Consider the following 25,456-nt stretch of genomic DNA (forward strand, 5'->3'; position numbering starts at 1 on the left):
AATGGATGGACCCTAACCAAACACTTGAAGGCTTTAACAGAACAAAGGATAATCTCTGTGCAAGAAGGCAAACTGCTTTTGGACGTGAACTGCAACTCTTCCCTGAGTCTCCAGCCTGCCAGCCTCCCTCATCAGCTTTTGGATTCACCAAGCCTTCACAACTGTGAGCCATTTCCTTAAGATAAATATCTCTCGATAGATAGATAGATAGATAGATAGATAGATAGATAGAGACAGATCCTGTTGTTTCTTTTCTCCAAAGAACTCTAATGCCCTCTCTATGTTCATATAGCTCTACGTGCCCTGAAAAATTTAAGTTCAAAACTTGCAAAGCTGATCACTAGATCTCGCGCAGCAGTGACACCACCCATGGTACTGAAAGTCTGTGAACTTTGCATGAACAACCAATCAGCTTCCCTCACATACACACCCATCACATTGACCTAAGAATAGCTGTGAACCTGGAAGTGCATGTTTTATGAGGAAAGTAGAAACTCTAGCTTAACAGAAGTATCAACCAGTTAGTTCTCATACTGAGTTGAGAGGTGAGGGACATAGGAAAGACAGAAAATAATTACAGGATCACTATAGTCACACAAGCATCTGATCTTCACATGCATTCTACTGATGGTGTATAAATACTGCCTTGCTCAGTGACAGGGAGGCAGTCACTGGTCATGAGAATGACATACATTTCTGAACACGTCATGACTTAAAAGCTTTAAAATCAGCATAGAGAAGCGCCTGGGTGACTCAGTCAATTAAACGTCTGAGTTTGGCTCAGGTCATGATCTCCATGACCTGATCATGCTCTCCATGATCTCCCTCCCCCACTTATACTCTCAAAAATGAATAAATGTTAAAAAAAATTTTTTTTAATTTTTATTATTTTTTAAAATTTCTTTCAATGTTTTATTTATTTCTGAGAGAGAGATAGAGACAGCATGAGCATGGGAGGGTCAGAGAGAGAGGGAGACCCAGCATCCAAACACAGGCTCCAGGCTCTGAGCTTTCAGCCCAGAGCCCGACGTAGGGCTTGAACCCACGAACCATGAGATCATGACCTGAGCCGAAGTCAGACGCTCAACTGACTGAGCTACCCAGGCGCTCCCCCCCCCCAAAAAATTTTTTTAAATAGGCATAGAATTTCTATCACTGATTACACCAAATAAATATTACCAATTTTGAGCCAAAATAGTGCTGAAAAGTGTTCAGAAGAACGATCTGGCTTTTAGTGTTTATTTTTGTAAACAAACAGGTAAGTCTTTTTTAGCAGAGTAAAAATGTTGACTGCTACTAAACCATCAGAAGGGACCTCAAAGGGGGCGCCTGGGTGGCTCAATTGGTGAAGCGGACGATTTCGGCTCAGGTCATGATCTCGCAGTCTGTGGGTTTGAGCCCCACGTCAGGCTCTGTGCTGAAAGCTCAGAGCTTGGAGCCTGTGTCAGATTCTGTGTCTCCCTCTCTCTCTGACCCTCCCCAGCTTTGTCTGTCTCTGTCTCAAAAATAAATAAACATAAAAAAAAGAAAGGACCCCAAAGAACCTAAGTCAGAACACTAAACAAAGTGGAGAAGGGATGGAAGGGAACAAGAGAAAACATCTTGGAGCTAATAAGAGAAGCCTGGGACAGAAGCCCCAACTACTGCCATCAGCACGGATCAGTATCCCCTGGGAAAGGCGTGCAACATTATAACTAAGTAAGTCATGATCCTCAGACTCAACACAGCTCTCATCCCACTGATCTGCGGCTGCTGTTCACTCCTCTGGCACCAACAAGTCACAGAAAGAGGCTTTGCCCAGATGAGGCTCACCCATTTTGACGTCTACATGGAATTACAGGCAATGCCTATTCCTCTCCCACAATTTCAGTCACGGTGCTCGTTACAAATGATGTCTCTGGATTTGCGAAGCCAAGATTCAAATCTCGGCTTTACACTTTTGGCTAGGTGGCCTTGGACAGGCTGCTTCCAAAATCAACGGCGACAGCGACAGTACCTGCCTCCCTGAGTTGTTGTGAAGAGGACATGGTTAATACATGTAAAGGGGTTGAACAGTACTTGGTACCGTTTTCATTATTATTATTAATATCTTGGAGGACACGATCACAATGATTAAAATTATTTATACAAATAAATAGAAAAGAGGCATTGAAATTTCATAAACCATCATTATAGTCCCTAGAACTGGGGGCACTACGTGAAATACAATTAGTTTAACAAGAATAAGCATAATGATACTGAGTTAGTGGCCCTGTTCCCAAACATAAAGTATTTTACAGCATCATTCAAATTCAAGAGCAGTAAGTGTTCCACTGCTTAGAGGTTGGAGATGCATCATTTCTTCTACTGAAAGTCTGTTTCCAATCAGCTTTTGAAGCTTCTGCAAATGAAAGTGCATTCTATTGGATTGCAATAACGTTACTTTTACATTTTCTGTCCATGCAAGTCTTTTTAAGTTCATGCTTTTGCTTCATTATTTGCTCTGCACGTACTTCTTTTCTGATTTTTGTTTTCATTTTGGGAAAAGGCTGAAAATTTAGCCTTAACAATTTGCAGCATTTCCTCAACTAGGAGGATGGAGGTAGTACACACGCTGTTTTGAAATTACTTTTCATTTTTCAGAGAATTCCAAATATGGACATTTCCAGTAGGCTACTGTCACTCAAGGGAAAACATAATGTTCAGTTTCCCTTAATACCTTGTTTGAGCTTCTAAATTGTATCATGCTGGCATCCCTAGGGCTCCTTATACCTTAGTAGGTAGAATTCGTTTTCTTTTAGAAAATTTTTCTCCATTGGGTGACTCAATGGGTCAAGCGTCTGACTCTTGATTTCAGCTTAGGTCATGATCTCACAGTTCAGGAGTTTGAGCCCTCCACTGGGCTCTGCACTGCCAGCACAAAGCCTGCTTGGGATTCCCTCTCTCCCTCCCTCTCTGCCCCTCCCCTGCTTGCACATTCTCTCTCTCTCAAAATAAATAAACTTTAAAAAATTTTTGTTTTTCCTTCAAAATTAAAATCTTCTGTTTTATTAACATTGTACTAGTTTCATTCTTCGTGAAAAAGAAAATAAGCAACCACAATAAACAAGGAACTTATTCAAAACTTAAAACACAAGCCCAGGGGTTTCCCACTTCCACCTACTTAATCAACGATGGATTCATGTTTCACTCGTACTAGACAACATAACAATAATAATGTGTAGTAGTCATCCTTGTTGTTAACGTTCCCTACGCATTTGTAGCCCATAAACATATTTTGCTAGCTGACATGTTTTTTATTTAAAAATCTGGACATTTTATATGTAAATCTGGATTTTCAGCTCCCCTTAAAAACCAAAAGCTCCGGCACATCCAGATCCACATTTTCAGCCTGGCCAACAGCTCCCTGGAGGCCCAGGAGCTGCTCTCCTTACACACAGCGTGAGCTTCCAATGCTTTTCTTTTATTTATTTTTAAAAAAATTTTTTTTAATGTTTTATTTATTTCTAGGAGAGAGAGAGAGAGACAGGGCGAGCAGGGGAGGGTCAGAGAGAGAGGGAGTCACAGACTGAGAAACAGACTCCAGGCTCCGAGCTGGCAGTCAGCACAGAGCCCGACGCGGGGCTGGAACCCACGAACCGTGAGATCATGACCTAAGCGAAAGTCGGACACTTAACCAACTAAGCCACCCAGGCGCCCTGCTCTTCTTTTATTTTTAAAAAATTTTTAATGTTTATTTTTGAGAGACAGAGTGTAAGCGGGGGAGGGGCAAAGAGAGAGGGAGACCCAGAATCTGAAACAGGCTCCAAGATCTGAGCTGTTAGCACAGAGCCCGATGATGGGTCTGAACTCACAAACTATGAGATCATGACCTGAGCGGAAGTCAAAGTCAGATGCCCAACAGACTCAGCCACTCGATGGCCCCCCAACGCTCCTCAATTCTGCAGCCTCCAGCTCCTTCTCCTACATTCCTTCAAGGTGGAGGCACCGCCGTGGCAATTCCAACATTTAAAATGCACACCCTCTTTGACCCAGCAATTCTACTCCCCAAAAATCATCAAGGGCCATGCGAGTATATACGGATATCCACAGCAGCACTGCCTCAATACACTGAATCAAGGTGAACATTAATAAGAGCCTGGTTGAATAAATGATGGCAAATCTAGGCAGGAGAATACTAGGGACCCCTCCCCCACAGCAAGGACATAAACCTAGAGCATCCTGAAATGGATCCATGTCTAAAATATATTATTAAGTAGAAGAAAGCAAGGTGAGGAACGGTATGTAATGTGGGGGGAAGAATAGACATATTAATATATGCTTTTATGTACATTTCAAATTTTTGGAAGAAAATATGAGAAACTTTTTTTAACCATGTGTACATATTACATAGACATATATAATATATAAATTAATACATATAAATATGATTACATATAAAATATGTATATAATGTATATATAATATATATACCATATATATATTTTACACTTATAAAAAGGAAGGACTATGAACACAGATAGATGTTTATTTTATATATAACATATATACCTTGCATGTGTGTACAAACATATACACATATTTTACACTTAAAAAAGGAAGCACCACGAGCACAGATATGTACATATTTTATATATAATATATACATATATACCTTGTGTACGTATATATATTTTACAAGTAAAAAAGGAAGCACCATGAGCGGAGATATTTCAAATAATTTCGTGTGAGGTTATCATCACATCTGTGTATTATTTACTTGACTGCTGCCTCAGGTACAGAGTCCCTGCAGAGTTGAGCCTGACTCCAGCTCTCAGGCGAGGGGAAGAAAAGGCCTCTTGCACGGCCCTCCGCACAGAGCCGAGAGTGGCGCAGAGATGATGCAATGGGCCACTTGGGAAGCTGTGCTTTTCCACAGTATTTTGCAGCTTGTGTTGCTTTGCGCCCTGGCCTTCCAACAGTAAGGACAAACAGGAGCAGAGAGGCAGGAGCTCCTCCATGGAGGGCTGCCGGGCTCAGCTCCAAACACCCCTTCCGGCCCTGTTCGCACGTGCGTGGGGCCCTGGAGAGAGAGGGGTGCGCCGTGTATCACAGCCCTGTTGCGGTTACCAGCGTTGGGCATGGTGCGGGCAGAAGGGCTTTCTCACCAGCAGAGAGAAACCCCAGCTGGTCAGCCCAGTTCGGCGGAGCTGGGGTTGGCCCTTCTCCTCAGGGGAAAGCAGGGCCATGCATTCCTGTCCATGTGCTCAAGGAGGGCAGCCCAGCGGCTGTGCTTGGCCCGAGTGGCTTTAGGATGTGCTTTCGGTGTTACTAGCAGAGGAGCGAATTGTGCCAGGGACAGGGGACGCCAGGGACAGCGTGGAACATACCCCTCACGGGACGCGAGGCCCGAGTTAAACCCTGTGGCAGATGTCCAGCAGAGGCTGTCCTCTCTCCATACCCAAGAAAGGACTCTCATCAACAGCTACTGCTGACTCTCCATGCCCACCCTTCCCCCAGGCGTCAAAAACCAGGGGCAACTGTCAGCGGGCCCCCACCTTGCAATCCCCACCTCCACAGTCACTTCTAACCCTCCAAAGCTATCCAAGCTGCACCAGAATAAAAGGTCACATGGAACTTCTAAAAGTTATCACTTCCTGCTAATGCATGCTTTGGGAGGAAAATAGTTAGCAATTAATTAGCAAAAATAAAGAAATCTAGGTAAGGAACAGATGACCACCACCACCCCCCACCTCAGGCCACCGGTCCCCAACAACACACATACACACTCTCTGGTACTTGATTTCAGAGCCAGAGAGCCTGTGGTCTGCAATGTCCCTACTCTTAGTTACTATAAGATACAAAGTAAAACATGCAGGTCTATAGCTGATACAGGTATCTACTCAGAACTATCTGATGAACACAGAATTTAGAGCAAACCTAGGTAGTACCATGTGGAAAATGACATCCCCAACACTATATTATATTGTATTTATGTACAGTACTCTAATAAGAAAATAAAACATGATCCCCTCTGGTGTCTTAACCTATTAGAGTTCTCTCCTTTTCAATATTCTAGTATTTCTGTACCAGGAACTGGGGATAAGAGTTCATTAGGAGTGTTTCCAGCACCTGCCATCATCCATGTGTCAGAACCCTTAGAATGCATACCACGCAGTGAACCCTGATGCCTACTGTGGACTTACGCTAATAATAATGTGTCAGTCCTGGCTATAACCAATGTACCCCAGCCCCGCAGTGCAAGACCTTAATAATGGGGGAAGTGGCCCATGGAGGGAGTGGCTGCACTTTCTGTTCTTTTTCTCTAAAACCCTAACACTGCTCTGAAGAATTAATAATTTTAAGCACTACTACTACCAAAAAAAAAAAAAAAAAATAGATGCATTTCATGCCTCATCACAAAAATTACGATACGCTGCCATTTAATCAATAGACACAATTTAAGAAGCGATAATAAACAGAAAAAAGAAATAAAACGATTTCAGGTCCCACCGATTCACCATTCGTGATAACACAAAACACCCTTCCACGTCAGTCTGAATCTTCTAGCTGTGGCTTGCTATACCACCAGAAAAATGACAGAAACACCGGTCAGGCCACGCAAGACGATAAACTGTCTTCAACACCTTCAGCAGCACTGCCTTGCAGTTTCTGTAACCCTTGCATCAGTGAGGTAATAACTGGAAGTCAGTCTTATCTGTTTATCGAGCCGGTCTACCAGGACCAGCTATACTTAGCAACCACAGGCTGCTAAAATACCTGCCCTCATTCCAACATCTCCCTTTTCCTTCTTTTCTTTACTCCCAGTCGGCCTTCTCATGCACTGCTATTTGCTACCAGCCATTGTCATCTGCACACAGCAAGATCTCGAAAAGTGCTTGCTTACCTCTGAATCTTTGGCCTGCTGATTTCGAACGACTATCAAATTGTACAGGATCCGATCGTCGTCTGCCTCTGTGTGGGACACATCATGAGGCATGCTCCACAAATTCTTTTCATCATCTCTCACCAGGGTTGCCCCAAAGGAAGAATATGGATTGCTACCACTGTGGTGTTTAAAAAAAAAAAGGGCTATGAGCATTTTGTTATGGATGTAATATATATAATATATGCATCACATGTATGTAACATATTATAAAATATATAATATACACTATATACCATATAAAACATAATATACAAATACATATATTTCTAATAACAAGGTCTGAATTATTTTATTGAATAATTAAGCACAGCACAACAGAACAATTTTAAAAATCACTTTAGAACTGGCAGAGAACAAAGCTTGGGTGGCTCAGTTGGTTAAGCATCCAACGCTTTGATTTCAGCTCAGGTCATGATCTGATGGTTTGTGAGTTTGAGCTCCAAATTAGGCCCCTCATGGACAGCATGGAGGCTGCTTGGGATTCTCTCTCTCCCTCTCTCCCTGCCCCTTCCCAACATGTGTGATAAATAAATAAATACAAATAAATAAATAAATAATTTTTAAAAATGGCACAGAAGAGACCAGACACCTGGGCAGAGGTCATTTTACTACAATAAACATGAAATTATGACTGCATATCCAGGCAGCAAAAACAAAAAGGGAAATCCAATGGGGGAACACAATTCTCATGTGATTAAAAGAAGAAAACAATTCACAAGAAGAGGTGAACCTTTCACTGGCCCTGACTTCAAGGAAGCCCAGTAAATTTAGAGCACATGGCATGGAATGTCTATCAAACTCCTTACAAGATAATGAAGTAATAAATATGTATATCCAAATACTTTCAGTAAACAATGTGGGATGCTGAGTAAGAATTTCAATGGTCCTTGGGGCGCCTGGGTGGCTCAGTCGGCTAAGCGTCCGACTTCAGCTCAGGTCATGATATCATGGTTTGTGGGTTCGAGGCCCGAGTCGGGCTCTGTGCTGACAGCTAGCTCAGAGCCTGGAGTCTGTTTCTGTGTCTCCTTCTCTCTTTGACCCCCCCTACTCATGCTCTCTCTCTCTCTCTCCCTCTCTCTCTCTCTCAGAAATAAATAAAAATATTTAAAAAAATAAAAATAAAAAAGAATTTCAATGGCCCCATCTTGTATGCTTGCTTTATGATTTACCCTTCGCAAGGTGGTCACCGTGCTCGGGCTTATGGAGGAGGTGAGCAGCAAAGAGTCATACTTAGGACATGCTTGTACATGGCCCTGGTTAGCCTCTGTGGGACGCACAGGTAGGGTCACGCTGGGGCTATTTCCCTCATCTAATTATATGTATGAAGCACCGACTCCGTGTTAATCACAGGTCTCAGTAAAACTGTGAGTGAAACAGACATGATCCCGGTCCTTGGACCTCACTTAGAGCCTAGGGAGGGGAACATATTAATGAATGATCAGGTGACTATATAATGAAAGACAGGGATACGTGCTATAAAGGGGGAGTTCAGGGAGCCTTGAGAGGCAAGGGGAGAAAGCACCAGGTAGGCATCATAAAGAAGGGGTGCTTGAGCTTTGAGTTGAAAGACGGGAAGAGAGTTCTAGGCAAATGAAACCACACATTCACGGGCTCTGGGTGGGAGGAAGCAGGGTGTAGGGATTAGAGGAAAAGAGAACATTGGCCACAAAGTTGTTTGGCCACAGTGTTTTCTAACATTGACTAGAAACATAGTCTTTATTCCTAAAAGCAGGGTAAGATGTGGAAGGGCTTGAAGCAAGGTGTGATATGACATGAGTAGAATTACAGCTTTAAAGTCCTTTTTGGCAGAAGTGTGGAAAACACTTTCGAGTGCCAAGAGTGGATCTGGGGGATTCATTACCATGTAAGTGAGGTAACTGAGGTGAGACATGACAGGTATGAAGACTAGAACAGTGGTGTGAAGAAAAGTACACTCCTCAGGAAGGTGGACAAGGTAGGAGTTCCCTGGCTTGTTCACGTGGATGGTGAGGGCCATCATTTTCTGGAGCAGAGCTCTAGAATGGCCTGTGGTCATGGGGTGGCCAACACACCTGCACATGTGACGTGAGACAATGAGAAATGAGAAGCAGAAGAAGACGCCCAGATAAGCAGACAGCCCATTGGGAAGGAGGGGTAGGAGTAGCTGACAGACGGGCTGGAGGTCAATGTTGAGAATGACACAAGTATGAGGGGTGCCTGCGTGGCTCAGTCGGTTAAGCGTCCGACTTCGGCTCAGGTCATGATCTCATGGTTCGTGGGTTTTAGCCTTGCATCGGGCTCTAGATTACTCAGAAGCTGGCACTGGGGAAACCTTGTAATAGGAAGCAAAGTGCTAGTCAGCAAAACGGGGTTCAGCAGCAGGAGTGAGGGAGTCAGCCTACCAATCAGAGACGCAGACTTAGGAGAGCTGGCCAGGGCCCACTTGTAAAATCTGGAGCAACAGTTGGGATGGGATCTTGGAACCAAGGCCAGCAGGAGCCAGCTATCCACAGCGGACAGAGGGCCGAGACACACTGAGGATCCTTAAGTCCCTCAAGCTGCAGGGTGAAGTGCAAGGGCTAGGACTGGGCAGAGATTAGAGCATTCCGGAAAGGAGCAGCCTACGGGGAAGCAGACAAGCATGGCCACACTGTTATCAGAGCTGCCTGCCTTCACACAGGCTGCCCGGCACGGCAAAGGCTGAAACGCAGAGTGTCCTTCTTCTCAAGAGCGAGGAGCCAACAAAAGAGGAAGCAAATGGGGTCTCAGTGCCCTGACCACCCAGGCTTTAATGAGCATGTCAGATTCCTTCCTTCCTTCCTTCCTTCCTTCCTTCCTTCCTTCCTTCCTTCCTTCCTCCCTCCCTCCCTCCCTCCCTTCTTCCTTCAGTTGTTTATTCAACAAACGTGCTAGGCTGGGTGCTTCAGGGGGACTTGAAACCAGAGGACGCTGCCCCTGCCCTAAGTGTAACCATAATGCAAAAGTGAAATTTAAATATTTTTTAAACATTTTTTTTACAAACAGTTTAATGTCAAATTGGTTTCCATATAACACCCAGTGCTCATTCCCACAAGTGCCCTCCTCCATGCCCATCCCCCCTCCCCGCCACATCCATCAGTCCTGAAATTTAAATATTTTAACGTACAAACAGAATGTCGTAGGAGCAGAGAAGGAGTGACAACCTGTGTAGACAGGAGTTCAAGAAAGGTTTCACGAAGGCCACCTCTAACCCAGACCTGAGGAACGCACGGTGTGTCACCAGGAGGCAAAGCCCAGGGAAAAGAATTCCTGGCAGAGGGAACAGCAGAGGCGGCACGGGGAGGCTTGCGGTGCCCACGGGGCTAGGGGACTTCCAGCATCCCTGTGTGACTCGGCCACGCAGTGCACGCACACAGGGAAACGTAGGGACAGGAAGAAGAAAAAGTCATTTGGTGCCAGGTTGATGACAGTGCTGGGGCTCGGACTTTGTTCTCTGAACTGTGAAACAATTAAGGGGATTTTGAGCCTTGTCAGGTCTGGGTTTCAGAAATAACTCTGGAGGAAGAAGGAAGAAGGACATGGCTTAGGAGGCTGTCTGGAGACAGTAGGCATGGTGTTCACAGCCTGATCTTTGAGGTCCTACGTCAGGGGGCCCGTGGGCGGCTGTGGGGGGAGGGATATAGCAGGGGATGGGTAGGGCTCCCCTGGCAGAGAGAGACAGAAGCCCATAAACCAGCCACAACCAGAAGGGCCACTCAATTTAAATCTCATTTGTTAGGGATACAAGGAAATCTCTTTGGGAACAAAAACATATGTCCCCATCATCTGAAATACTGGTTGGGATGAACATGCACGATGGTGTGGCTGCAGAGACAGGGCAGGGACGGACCCGGGACGCCGCCCCGCGGTGCACCTGAGACTGGCAATCGCAGTCCTGGTGCCTTGTGGCCCGCAGCCCAGAGGAGCGAGGAGAGAGTCAAAGCGGCCGTGGGACAGGGATGCCTTTAACTGGGATGGCGCAGAGGAGGCCAAGGCTGACCTTGAGCTCACAGGGCAGTCAGAGAGGGGTCAGAATCTGGGCTTGGGAACAAGGACGGGGCCAGACACCTAGACTAGGGAGACATGCACGTGCCTTCCCATCACCTCGGCAGCCTGGGGAGCAAGGAAAGGTCTCACAGGGATAGCTAGACTGAAAAAGCAGGGAAAGCGGGGTGACTGGAAAGAGCAGGTAAGAGCCAAGGAAGACAGAAAGCCGGGCCGAGAGGAATTCCAGAGGGCAGGCAGACACCGGAGAGGTGACCACAACATCAAGGGCACTGTCTTCAACTGCTTTCTGCCTAACAGATTTTACAGCCCCTGACACATCATCTCTGCATCACACAGTGCTTCGCCCAAGGGCTTCCGTGTCTCACCCCTCCTGTTACACAACCATCTGAGGTCAGAAGGATAAGTAGCACTGCCCGGCTTTGCACACAGGGACCAGACTTCAGAGCTGCTTGACTTCCGTGGGTCAGGCGGCCAGCTGAACAGCGTCCTCCCAGCATGAGGTCCCCAGTGGGGTGGCTCCAAGCAGCACATGTCACAGACATGATATCCAAATGCTGCGCCGGGGATATACTCAAAAATGGAGCAGCTCAGATAACAACTACCCATGTGAAGTGCTGGCTGCACAAAGCGGCAAATCCCCCTGGGGCCTCTCCTCCAGGCATCCAGACCCCAGGGGCACCCCGAAGCTGCAGCCGAGGCTGCTGACGCCATGGTACACGTCCCTCTCGGGCCACGAAACCCCAGTACTTTCCTGAAACAGCTCTTTTATTTGTTCCCTGTTTCATTTGTATAAGTCTTGACTCCTCAACAAGCTGGCACGCTCCTCAAGGGCAGAGACTGTATCCTCCACTTCCTGACATTCCACATCACCTGGCAGGGTTGGGCACAAAGTGCGTGCTTTCAAAATACTTGATGAATGCAGCAAAGTGAGCTATCAAAGGAAATCTCAGACGTAACCCGCTGTCGCCACCTTTTTAAAACTTCCCCGAAGCAGGAGGTTTAGAGATTAGCCAGTATCCACCTGCATAATCAGTAATCAACCACATTTGGTCATGAATACTCCAGCCACTTTTTCTAGCAATCCACAATCTCTTTGCATGTTTTGAGAAGATTATGACAGGTGCCTCCCTGGCAAGTCCCCCTGCCTCTAACAACAATCTCTCTCACCCTCCCTCTTTGTCTCTGTCTCTTCTCTCTTTCACCCCAACGCACACACATTCACACATGAACGTGCGGGACTCCAGCCAACATAAAACACAGCCTCTCCTGCTTTATCTGCAGGAGACGCTCCACAGGACAGTCAATACCAGGCCTGTTTAGAAGGACGCATGTCTCCAGACAGGTGCTGCCTCTCGAGTTCTCTCTCCATACCTTGCCCTTCCCTAACTGTGAGCAGCATCGCCATCATAGGAGTGTTACACTGCCTGGTCACTAACATCTGAGGGGACATCAAACAGGAAAGAGAATTGTGAGCTTCTGCCTCTGATGAACAATGGCTCTGACCATGGTGTTTTCTTGTGGCTCCTGCCGTCCTCCTGGGTGTGAAATCTGACCTATGCATCTGGTCAACCAAACACTGGTCAAGATGAAGGTGAAAGAGGGCGTGAGTTCATTCAGAAGGTTCTGTCAGACTCCACCCCACTGGCTCACTGGATCCCCGAGGATTCTGTGCTCCGGCATGCTACTCCCTGATCCTTTCATCCTGCACCACCACCCATTCAAGGCATTAACTCACTTTATTTTAAAACTTTAAACCCTTGGAGTGGAGAGACCAGAAAAAAGAAATGCCTGAAGCAAACAACTAGAGAGCATGGGAACCTCTGTGTGCCAGAGACTGTGAAGGGAATTTTACTGTGTAAAGGAAATTCAGCGCAAAGGCCTTGAGGTCTGAGCCCAAGTAGCCCAGGGAGGAAAGAAGGCAGGGAGGGAGGGGATGTTGGGTCAGAAACTTCATTTTCTCTCCTTTCCCCATATAATGATTTCTAATTGGTTCTAAAGAAATTAAGAGCAGCTGTTTTCCCCCCGGCCACCATCTGCTGATGATAAATATTTTATTAACCTCGGGCATTTGAGAGGTGGCTCTGAAGTTACATTAGAAGCCGAAGCAGCTTTCACTCCAAAAAGCTAGGATGATTCTACCCCTAACTGCACCTGGGGGCACAAGACCGAATCGCTCCAGAGTCTCTTCTTTCAACCCATCTGCAGCTCACAGGAGACTCGGGACCTAGGAACACTGGACTCCCCAAGCCTGGGGACTGTGGGTGCAAGTGCTGCTGGGCTTTAACACTGCTTACCAAGAGTCTCCAGAACTTTCCATGAGTCCTCACAACCAACCATGCATAAAAGATTTTGGAAGTCCCCACGGCATATGGAGCACGCAGGCTGGCGGCTGATGCCCACAGCTGCAGTGACTCTACTTTCTCCCCACAGACAGGCCATGTGTCCATGTTCTCTGGTTGGAGACTAAAGCCCTGGGTGGCCCAGTCGGTTAAGCGTCCAACTCTTGATCCCAGCTCAAATCATGAGTTCATAGTTTGAGTTCAAGCCCCATGTAGGGCTCCGCTTTGACCGCACGGAGCCTGCTTGGGATTCTCTCTCTCTCTCTGCCCCTTCCCCACTTGTGCTCCCTCTCACTCTCAAAATAAATTAAAAAATAAAAAAAGACTGAAGCCCTAAAGACAGTGAAGACACAAATCTCAGTAAACAACAACCAAAGTTTTCAAAAACCAGACCCCAAAGGCTGTCTGGCGGCACCCCCTTGACTACTTAAGGACTCCTCAACTGATTCCCCACCAGGAACTGATCTGCTTATGGAGCCTCTGGTTTCCAGACCTTTCCCTTCCTCTCTAAGGAAACCTCCCAGTGCCAGGGCCCGTGGATCCAAGATCCTCTCCCTCTCCTTTTCCCTTCCATCCTCCCTCTGTATCTCTCTCTCTCTCTCTCCCTCCCTTCTTCCTGTCTTTCCTGCCTCCCTCCCTCCCTTCCTGCCTCCTTACACTCCCTCCTTTTACCTTCCTCTCCCCCTGCTAGATACTCTGCTCTTTCTCATACCTTACAAGACCCATGACTTAACCCCAACTGTAAACACGGCTCCACAGATCTGGGAGCTTTTCTCAGCATGTCACCACCGAGGCCATGACTTCCTTCAGTGCCAGAGGCACAACCTGCCTCAGTGTGAAGGATGAAAAGCAGCGACCCAGGCCTGTTTTGTGGCCCTGCTGCCGGCCCGCTGTGCTCCTGAGCTCCTTGCCTTCCATTCCCGAGCCGTTGTGTCTCACGCCTCCGTATGGTGCCTTCAGGCTTGAAGGTGGCCCTGACAGAAACGTTGGGAGGCGGGCCGGGAGGCTGAAGAGCCGCCGGGGCGCAGGAGAACGAGATCCAGTCCTCCGTCTCCCCTCTGCTCGCACTCATCCTGCTCACCTCACTTGGTCTCAGGGCTTCAGATACCATCTACATGAGGAAGGTTCCTAAGTCTATACCTGTGTCCCCAGGCTCCTAAACCTCCTGCCTCCTCCCCATTTCTGTGGATGTGCTCGAGCACACCATGCTCAAAACCAAGCACATGGTCTTCCCAGCCAGCCTCCCCGCCACCCCCAGCGGTCTCCACTTGGCGAATGGAGACTGCATCCTTCCAACTGCTGAGGCCAAAATCTTTGATGTCACCCTCATCCCCTCCTTCCAGTCCATCAGAAAGTTCTATTGGCTCTGCGTGAAAAAAATGTCTACTCTACCACCGCCACCCTGAGTGAAGGCTAAAAAGAACAGGCACTAACACGCCACAGCACGGAGTCTGGGATCTGGTGAGTCAGGGTGGGATGGTCTGACGTCTTACAGAAGAATCCCTCCAATCAGTTTTCCACTGATCGACCTCATTGCCTCCCACCAAGTCTATCCCTAATACAACAGCCAAAGTGATCCCTTTAAATCAGACCATGTCACCCCTCCCTCAAAACCCATTTGATCTATAATATAAGCCAAAGTCATCCAGTGTTCTACGAGGCCTCATATGACACCCCAGGCACTTTGCTGTTCCCTAACCCCCTCAGTCATACTAGCTGATCCTTCTACCTAGAATGCTTTCTCTCAGATATCCACACAACTCACTCTCTCCTCTCCGTCACATTTTTATTTATGCATCAGCTCCTTGGGGCACCTGGGTGACTGAGTCAGTTGGGCATCTGACTTCAGCTCAGGTCATGATCTTGTAATTCGTGAGTTCGAGCTCCATATTGGTCTCTGTGCTGACAGCTCAGAGCCTGGAGCCTGCTTTAGATTCTGTGTCTCCCTCTCTCTCTGCCCCTCCTCTGCCTGCGCTCTCTCCATCTCTCAAAAATGAATAAAGGTTAAAAATTTTTTTTAAATAAATAAAATAAAATAAACACCAGCTCCTCCATGAAGCCTGCCATGAATAATCTACCTAAAATGGCAAGCATGCTCCCTTGCCCAGGCTCTGCCTCTTCTTCCTACGCATTTACTTATCTTCCAATTTACCTATTATGTTTGCTGCTTCTTGTCCCACTGGAATAAAAGCCCTATGAGGAGAGGATCACCACCTCTTTGCTCAGTGATATATCACATGCATTTAGAACAGCACCTGGCTTGTGGAAGATGCTCAATAAATATTTGCTGAATGATGAATTGCTGTTTCCCGAGTTCACAGGGCTCTGAATGGTAGAAATGAGGCTGGAATCCTTGTCTCCAGACTCACAATTTGACATTTTGTAGCTATTTAAGCTTATGAAGTCTTGTGGGAAGAAGCAGACAGTAAGCACATATGTTTATGTAAGGTGATGCTCAGGGTTCTGAAGCACCTTATTCATGTGGTACATAAGGGACAGACCACGGGTGTGGGGACACTTTTTAAAAAGGGTTGTCACGTGGGGCGCCTGTGTGGCTCAGTCAGTTAAGCGTCCAACTTCAGCTCAGGTCATGATTTCACAGTTCGTGGATTTAAGCCCTGTGTCGAGCTCTGTGCTGACAGCTAGCTCAGAGTCTGGAGCCTGCTTCAGATTCTGTGTCTCCCTCTCTCTCTGACCCTCCCCTGCTCATGCTGTCTCTCTCTGACTCTCAAAAATAAATAAAAAACATTAAATAAATAAAAATAAAAAGGGTTGTGAGGGATAGGGCGCCTGGGTGGTTCAATCGGTTAAGCATCCTACTTCGGCTGAGGTCATGATCTCGTGGTCTGTGAGCTCGAGCCCTGCATCGGGCTCTGTGCTGACAGCTCAGAGCTTGGAGCCTGCTTCAGATTCTGTGTCTCCCTCTCTCTGCCCCTCGCCCCTTTTAAAAATAAAAAAACATTAAAACAATATTTTTAAAGGGTTCTGACGGAAGCAATTTCTGATAAAATGACTGAGCAGGGACATGAATAAAGTAAGGGAGTTACCCACACAGTTAAGTGGAGGAAGAACATTCTCAGCAGGCAGGGCAGGAAGTGCCAAGGCCCTGAGACAGGAGATTGTCTGCTGTATCTGAGGGCCCAAGGGAAGGTCAGCACGGCTGAAGGATGAACAATTTCACCTTATGTGAGGACTCTAAAATCGAAACCTCGTGTAATGGCTCTAACATGGAAACCACCCAAAAGTTCACCGACAGTTGAACGAGTAAACAAAAGGGATGCCCTATAGAACAGTGAGAATCACAACCTAAGCTATACTTAGCAACTGGATGGATCTCATCAGTGTGATCTCATTTAGGTAAAGTTTAAAAGCAGGCAAAAATAGGAGCATCTGGGTGGCTCAGTCAAACGTCTGACTTTGGCTCAGGTCATGATTTCGCAGTTTGTGAGTTCAAGCCCCGCACTGGGCTCTGTGCTGACAGCTCAGAGCCTGGAGCCTGCTTCAGAGTCTGTGTTTCTCTCTCTGCCCCTCCCCTGCTCATACTCTGTCTCTCTTTCTCTCTCAAAAATAAAAAATAAATATTTTAAAAATAATAATAAAATAAAAGCAGGCAAAAACTAAAATACATTTTTAAGGTGCACACATAGGTGAGAAAGCTATAAAGAGAAGCCAGGAAATGACTATCACAAAAGTCTAGATACAATCAGGAGTAGGAGATACAGGATGAAAAGTAGTCATCTCTTGCCCCGAAAGGTGATTGCAAGAAGATTCACTTTATAGTTGTTGTTTATACTGTGCATATTTTTGTACGTTTTTAACTTCTGATATCACACATATAAACCTGAAATTTTAAAAGCTAAGGAAAAAAATAAGAGGCAAGTCAGTAAACTCTCACCACATTTCAGGCAGTACAGGGGAATGCTAAGTACACAGTATCTCACCAAAATTATTCCCTAAAAAAAAGCACAGAACAGAGTATACAGTATGTAATTGGCACAAAACTAGTATTTAACCAGACTAAAAAGGATTTCAATCACTCACAAAACAACAACAACAAACACAAACAACTATTCTACCCAGCATTTAGGCAGAATTTACTTTTTAAACAAAGGTGAAGTGATAAGATCACTTCAAGAGATCTAGAGAATGAAAAGTTCCAGGAAACCCAGACCACACGATGTGTAAGGGAAAGAAATTTCATCTTCTCAGGAACTTCCAGTGTAACTAAGACTGGCTCCTGCAACTCACGAATGGGGAAGAGGGACACTGGAGATACCTGGGAAGAAAACCTTTAAACGTCATCCTTAGACGAACCTTGAGGGGCTGACTTCTTGCTAAAGCATTTACCTCCTACTCACTGGACCCGAGGCCCTGTTCTGGGAAATGCGCCATGACCCACCCCTTCCTCTTTCAAGAAGGTAAAAGTACAGGCTTTGCAATAGAACCTTCCAGCCAGGAGCCCCGTCCTGCAGTAGGAATCCTTTGTGCCTCTCCAGGCGCTTCCTATGACTCACCGTCTGGCCCAGGGCTCCAGGCTTTGCACCTGCAGTTTCTGCAGGAAGTCATGGGTGAGCTGTGTTAGCTGGGAGAAGCCTGCCGCACAAAATGGGAAAAGAGTCAGGCCATCTGGGCCTGGGGCTGAGAAATCTCACGGACACGAACACTTCAGCCAACATTTTTTAAAGCCCTTCCAAGGGGAGAAGACAATTTATTCAACTCAGAAGTCATGGGAGTCCACGGCATGAAGTGAAAGACTGCACATGTGTAAAGAAGGGATTATTGTCCTTCTTGAGCTGGTGGTGACTGCCTTCCAAATATCTTAAACCCACTAGCTTTCTTTCCCACGAGCACCTGCTTTCACCAGACTGAATACAGAAAATCAGGTCCAGTGGCTCTCAACCTCAGGTTGTAACAATTCAGGGCAAGTCTCATACGTCAAACACAATTTCTAGCACACAGCCTGTAAGCAGCTAGTTACACCCCTACCTGCATACTAGGTGGCCCCTGCTCTTTCTACGGCACTAGAATAGAATAGGATTTGAATCCCAGCTCAGCCAAGTATGCCTCTGAGCAAGCTACGGAAGCTCTTGTGCTTCATTTTCTCCAACCGTCAAGTGGGGATTACAGACCTGATTACAGTTGAGGTTCCTCATTACCATATTTGCGCCTCTCCCCACGTACTGAAATTCACTGTCCTCCAAAATCAAACCACCGATACTGATGGAGCTTTGGCAGCGCCAGAGGGGCACGTCCCCAGCTGAGGTCCAACAAGGCAATGTTCGCACTTCTTGTTTCAGCTGTCATACTGTACACGAGTGCCCTTTTCATGGTGAATTTAATGCCATATCTTTTGCATTTTTTGCTGTTTATTGGTGATTCCACTGTTTAGAATGGCCCCTGAGCATGGTGCTGAAGAACAAAAATATGTGCATTCAAGGAGCCTCACTCCAGCATCAGTTACAGTGCGGCTGGCCGGGAGTGCAACGTCAATGAATCAATAATATATGTACAATAAGGTGTCTTTACGCAGAAGCACACATAAAACAAGATATGTATGGATCCGTTGACAAGTCGACTCGCAGGACACGAACCCTGGATTCTTCCCTTGGAGCAATGAGTACCTTCATGCAGCATCTGTGGGGACCACAGAACATAGCTACAAGGAATCACAAGAATCGTATCACATGGATATGGGGAAGATTTAAGTAACAGACATACAGACAGTGCCCAGTACCCGGGGGCCACCAAGCAAGACCTATTAGAGGTCAGGATTGCTGAGCGGGGAAGGCTCCATCCCATCGCAGTCATCACCCCATCTGTACACCCGAGCAGGAGCTCGGACTGAATGGTCCTCGATGGTCTGGGAAATTCCATTCTGCTGCCCACACTCACATGCCCTGTTCCATTCCTCCTCAGAACCGCATGAAACCAGCCATCAAGAGCAAACTGAGATTTTATTTTCTTTTTCTCTACTGGGAACTCCAGGCACTGCAGAAAACGGAAACCCCGACAGCTGTTCTCAGTGTACAGCCCAGAGGTAGGTGCATAAATTCCTCCATCGGGCGGAGGCAGCAGAGGGGTGTGGAGGAAAGCAAGGAGCCAAGGGATGTGGAAGCTCATTACGTGGTTCACGTAGGTGGCTGGAGACAGAGCCACGAATAAAAACTCAGCCGTGGTTGTAATTCTCTCCCTTTCTCCCCTAGCTTTTCAACAAGTGGACAGTCACGTGCTTATCAGTTATCAACAGCCAACAGAAATCAGAGCTTAGAGTAGGTAAAAAATAGTAAGAATTGTACTTCTCTGCAAAACTTCAAAGTGACCCCTGTGAGATATGCTTTAGTGCCATTCCATGGCAGGCTCTTCCAGGCCCCTCACGCCTGTCTGTACTGGATGTTGTAAGGCAGTAGACGCTGGTCCCAGAGGGCTTGGACATCGCTCTGCTTAAAGATCAACTGCAGCTGGGCCTCTAGAATCGTATCATTTCAAGGGTCACAACTGATGCTCGTGGGGGAATTTTATGTGGCAAGAGGATGCTTCCTCACTGATGGAAGAAAACCATGCTATGAAAGTGAAATAAAAACCAATGCTTCGAGCTCAAACATTTTCCCAAAAGTACCCTGTAGTGGGTTGAATAGCATCCCCTAAAAATATATGCCCAAGTCCCAACCCCTGGTTCATGTGAATATGACTTTATTTGGAAAGAGGGGCTTTGCAGGTGTGACTAAATTAAGGATTTTGAGGTGTGATTAACCTGGATTTATGATGGACCCTACAGCCAATGCCTGGTGTCTTGGCAAGAGCAAAATGAGAGGCATCTGAGACAGAGAAGGGGAGAGCACATGGAAGGAAACAGAGGCAAAGACTGGAAGTGAGCTGCCAGAAGCCAAGGGCACCAGGAGCCACCAAAGCTGGTCCCTGCAAGAAGCAATTCGCCCCAGAGTCTTTCTGGCTTCCAGAACCGTGAACGAATACATTTCTGTTGGTTTAAGCTACCAAATTCATGGTAATTTGTTGTGCCAGCCCTAGGAAACTAATGATACACCCCCCATATGTTTCTTTTAATTAGTAACATGAAACCTCGAGCCTAAAAGCCATTCACTATTTTACAGACAAATGATCAATGAGCTAGCCATTCCAAAACAACCCATTTGTCCCCCATGCACGTTGGTTTGTTGCGGTTTTATCACTATTTACATTAGGAATAGTCAATGCATAGGAATACAGCCAGTGAAGGGAAGAAAGGCACGCAGAACCTCCAACCTTCCACGGTGATTGAAAAGATGAGTCTTCTAGGATTCCATACTAAAATCGAAGTCAAGGGCAGAAAACAGTGAGACTGAACAAAACATCTGCCTTTCCTTGGGCCTGAAGCCTGGTGTGAAGGTCAGGCCATGTGCCCTTTCTCCAGAACTGCTCTGAAGTTTCCTGGCATTAGAGACAGCTACTCACCTATTCGCTGGCAAAGCAGCCCTGGGAAGCTAGGGAGTTGGACAATCTGGCTGGGATGGCAGCATCCAGCTTAGAACCGTGATAAGCACCCACCTTAGAACCGTGAGTGACCAAGAGGTAAAAAGGAAGTAAAGAGAAACCATAAGAGCTTGGGGAGACTTTCTAAGGCTTCATCACAAAGCTGGCCTAACTAACACGGGCCTTAAGAAGAGAGTAGACTCTTAAGAAGTAGAAAAAACAAGAAGTGGGGCACCTGGGTAGCTTAGCCAGTTAAGTATCCAACTTTGGCTCAGGTCTTGATCTCTCAAGATTCGTGAGTTCAACTCCTGCTTCCGACTCTGTGCTGACAGCTCAGAGCTTGGAGCCTGCTTCAGATTCTGTGTCTCCCTCTCTCTCTCTCTGCTTGTTCCCTGATCATACTTTGTCTCTCTCTGTCTCTCAAATATAAATAAACATTAAAAAATATACAAGAAGAAAAAAACAAAAAGATGTCCAGCTAACAAATGTGGCATGAACAAAGGCGCCAGGAGGGAAAGCAGTGTGACTGCACACAGAGACTAGAGAAAGGAAAAGCAGAGGGTCTAGGGAAAGAGGAAGCGCAAAAAAAAGGAGCGGATGGTCAGCGCAGAGGTGTGCCCTGCACACGGAGAAAACAACATCCCACTTCTTTCTCTTGAAACTTTCAAGAGAGCAGTGTTCACGTAATCAGGCAGGAGCAGACACCAGATCTCACGGTGAATGGGTGCTAAAGAAGAAAAGGACGGTGGCACAGTTAACCACTCTTGCAAGATATTTGTGCCAGACACAAAGCAAAGCAAAGGATGGTAATTAAAGGGCTTGGCAATATCAGGATAAATTTTCAGTCAGGGTAGATCGCAGCATATTTCTAGAACAGGGGGAAAGAAAGAGCTAGTGGAACAGAGAGTAATACAGATGCAAACCAGACAAGGGGCAGGCTTTTCCCATCAGGTACAAGGTTCCAGAAAAGGCAAGAAAAATGAGGTCGAAACATAAAAGGCATGATCAGACTGGCAAAGGAGAAGAGACTAAGAGCTGGTTTTCCTGAAATAGCAAGAATCCCTAGTGCGTTTTGGAACAAGATTGCAGGTGACTGTGTGGACAAATGACAAATGTCGTTCCCTCAACCACACTGTTACCTCGGGGCACAAAACAAAGCTTGAAAACCATTACTTTACCATAAAAGATTTAGCTGGGAGGAGGACATATATACAAAACCTTTTTTTATAAATGAAAAAATAAAGATGACATAAAGAATGAAATTCTCCATAAAATTAGAATTAAGGCCATCTGGCCACATGATTTCACCACTTCAAGAGTTCAAACCAGCCACTTTGGGAAACAATCTGGCAGTCTGTCAAAAAGTTAAATGCAGAATTACTATACGACACAGCCATTCCACTCCTAGGTATATACCCCAGATCATTGAAAACATATGTCTACTCAGAAACTTGTACACAAATGGTCACAGCCCCAAGGCGGAAGCAACCCAAATGCCCATCGGTTGGTGAATGGATAAAAGACATGTGAGACAACCAACGAAAAGAATACTATTCAACTGTAAAAGGAATGAAGTGCTGATAAATCTTACATCATGGATGAACCTTCAAAAACACGACGCTGAGTGAAAGAAGCCAGACGTCCAGGCCACATATGTATGATTACATTTGTACCAAATTTCCAGAATAAGCAAATCTATGAAGACAGAAATCAGATTAACCGCTGCAGGGGAAGAGGGTGGGCAAGGAAGGGAGAGAGGCAAGTGATGGCTAATGGGTGTGGTGTTTCTTTCAGGAGTGATGAAAATGTTCTATATGAGACAGAGGTGATGATTGAACAACTTTGTGAATATTCAAAAACAAACAAACAAACCCCTGAACTTCTCACTTTAAAAATAAGTAAACAAACAAACAGGATTTCAGACCAGACCTCCTGATGACCTGAGTAGGAAAGAACCCCCACACACACCTATCACTGCCCCACACATCCATCAACAAGTGGCTCTTCCCAAATCTCGTTACATTGAAATTATGCCAGAATTGACACTAAACCACAAAATACCAGTCCACTCATATTCACATGCTCAGAAGAATAACAAGGATAATTAACAACAACTAGAATTTATTGAGAGTTTACTATGTGTCAGACACTCTACTAAACACTTTACAGGAATTAGCTCATTTCATTTCTCACGGCAACCCTCTGAAGTACATGCTGTTCTCATCCCCATTTTATAGATGAGGAAATTAAGGCACAAAAGTTTCATAATTTGTGCCCAGTCACCTAGTTGGGATTTTCACCCCAGGCAATCTGACTCACGAGCCCTACACATACTATTCCATTCCCAGTTGACTCCATCTTCCTAAAAAAATCACTTGCAAAATGTACTGACTTACAGTGTAAACCAAGGCAGGTCAAGTATTTAAATAACCAAAACTATTAACTCAAATAGCAATCCTGGATGGAATACTGGAAAGACCCAAAGCACTGAGAAGGAGTGCTGTATTTCTGGTTACAGTGAATATTGGTAAGTTGAATGTACAAGCCAAGTATGAAATTCTAGGTTGTTACCCACTTCTTTTAAGACTAAGGAAACTTCACTAGACGTCTCCCAGCCGGTGTTGACCTAACAATCAGCAAGAGCACACAAAAACATTGTGTATTGTGTGCACAATTGTCTATATATGTAAAATAAACATGACATGTATGTTTGCATACATGTGCACTTGCTAAACAGTGAGGGGCAGATGGTAAATTTTAAATCCTAAATCATAGGAGTGAGAGATGAATAAGCACAAAGCAATCAAAGAAGACTGTTTGGGGGCGGGGGTGGGGGAGGTATTGAGAACCAGCATTTAGAAGGGGCAGGAAAGATAAAGGTCACTCCTTGAGGCAATTGTGAGGAGAATAAGAAGGCTAGATTGTTCCTAAAGCTTCAAGGATGCCTGTCTGAATAAATCAAGGAGTTCACAGAATTTAAAATGCTGGAAAATCAAAGTGGACAGGCACTAAGGGGTTACATAAGACCTCAAAAGTCAAGGGAAGTGTTTGGACCTGGCAGAGTAAGAAAAGCTAAATCATGGTTTTGAGAAGTATGAAAGCTTTATCATGTCAGGTGCATATATCATAAAAAAACACTGGCTTCAATATTTGCTTCTTGAACCCTTGACTTTTACCTCATCTACTGTTCCTTCATTTCATGTTAAATCTTTTGTTTCTGTCCTATCTACCTCCAAGGCATGCCCTGGTGGAAGCTTCCTTCATCGACTGGAGGTACAAAATAATTGCTTAAAATGACAGCTCCGAACAAAACCGTGTCATCCGCCCCCTTCAACAAAGCCATCGAGCACACTCCAAATGTGCATTAAATTTCCTCACACTTCCTAACTTCCCCCTTAACGAGTCCACATCCTAGTGAACAGGCTGCCCCTTCAGAAAATACGCATTTTTTTTTAAGCGAAAAATATCACCTGTGCTCAGTCACTTAAATTGTCTGTCTCTGGTCATAAAAACTGAATGCAAAGTAGCCAACTTTTTTCCCGGGTAAAACAGAAACTCACGGGCGTCTGTTTCACTGAAATACACCGATCCAACATGCAGTCACTCACAGCAAAGGACCCAAATCGAGCCCCCGTGGAAACTTCTCCCCGGTACTTCGCTTCCACCTGGATCGCCGGCGCCTCCCGGGCTTTGTGTTTGTGGGCAGAAATCCCACCCAAGGGGCAGGATCTCCAGGAAGGGGCCACCGGGCGCCTCAGGGTGGCCGCGAAGCGAGCCCACCTCCCCAGCTCGGCCCAGCGCGCGGGCACCCGGCTCCGCGGCCGGGCGCGCACCCACCTGACCAGGGGCTCCTTCTCGGGCACGGCGGGCTCNGCGCGTGTTTTGTTGAGTCTTTTTCTCCCCCTCTTTCTTTTAATTCCCCGGGCGCAAATTGGGACGCATGCGTCCCCGAGACGCTCCGCTGCTGCCCTCTAAGGAGGAAGCAGGGACTCCAGGCGGAGGGCACCACCGACGGGCAGCCCCGGCTGGGGGGAAGGAGGGGGCGAGGCCCCGAGTCACGGAGCACGAGGTTGGGCTGAATCTATTCATACATTTTATTGGCTNGAGGTTAGGCTAAATCTATTCATACTTTTTATTGGCTTCACTCCCGGAGGAAATAAAAGGTCCCCTTCCTACTCCCGCGCCTTCAAAGCAGTGTTTAGGGCAGATTTTTACCATGTCAGCCCCACACAGAGTAAAAGCTAGCAGAAGAGCATGGACTGACACGTAACAGAAGTGGGTTGCGGGGGCGGGGGAGGGGGTGCGGTTAAGATTGTTTATTTTAAAGTCATCTCCATACCCAACGTGGGGTTCACACTCAGGACCCCCGAGATCAAGAGTCCCACGCTTCACAGACTGAGTCAGCCAGGCGCCTCCAGAAGTAGGGTTTTTTTTTTAAGTACTATATTCACGATGATTTTTTAAAGTCGTTTTCGGGGCGCCTGGGTGGCTTAGTCGGTTAAGCGTCCGACTTTCACTCAGGTCATGATCTCGCGGTTCGTGGGTTCGAGCTGGCAGTCAGCACAGAGCCTGGATGGAGCCTGTTTCGGATTCTGTGTCTCCCTCTCTCTCTGACCCTCCCCTGCTCACGCTGTCTCTCTCTCTCTCCTAGAAATAAATAAAAAACATTAAAAAAATTAAAACAAAATAAAGTAGGAAAAATTGGCCATCTAAACTGAATTTATGTCTGGCAATAATT

General features: G+C 46.1%; 1 protein-coding gene across 1 annotated transcript in view; it reads right to left on the reverse strand.

Annotated features, from left to right (window-relative positions):
• The window catches only part of MREG (melanoregulin), a 55,199-nt gene extending 30,615 nt beyond the window's left edge, over positions 1-24,584 (reverse strand). Inside the window, exons 1-2 of the mRNA XM_077748578.1 lie at positions 24,556-24,584; positions 6,866-7,025 (exon numbers count right to left, since the gene is read on the reverse strand). Coding sequence (XP_077604704.1) covers positions 6,866-6,958 — 93 coding nt within the window. The 5' untranslated portion in view covers positions 6,959-7,025; positions 24,556-24,584. The remainder of the gene's footprint in view (positions 1-6,865; positions 7,026-24,555) is intronic.
• Positions 24,585-25,456: the final 872 nt, after the last annotated feature.

Source organism: Crocuta crocuta, unplaced genomic scaffold, assembly GCF_008692635.1.
Source record: "Crocuta crocuta isolate KB4526 unplaced genomic scaffold, BGI_CrCroc_1.0 scaffold229, whole genome shotgun sequence".
NCBI classification, from domain to species: domain Eukaryota; kingdom Metazoa; phylum Chordata; class Mammalia; order Carnivora; family Hyaenidae; genus Crocuta; species Crocuta crocuta.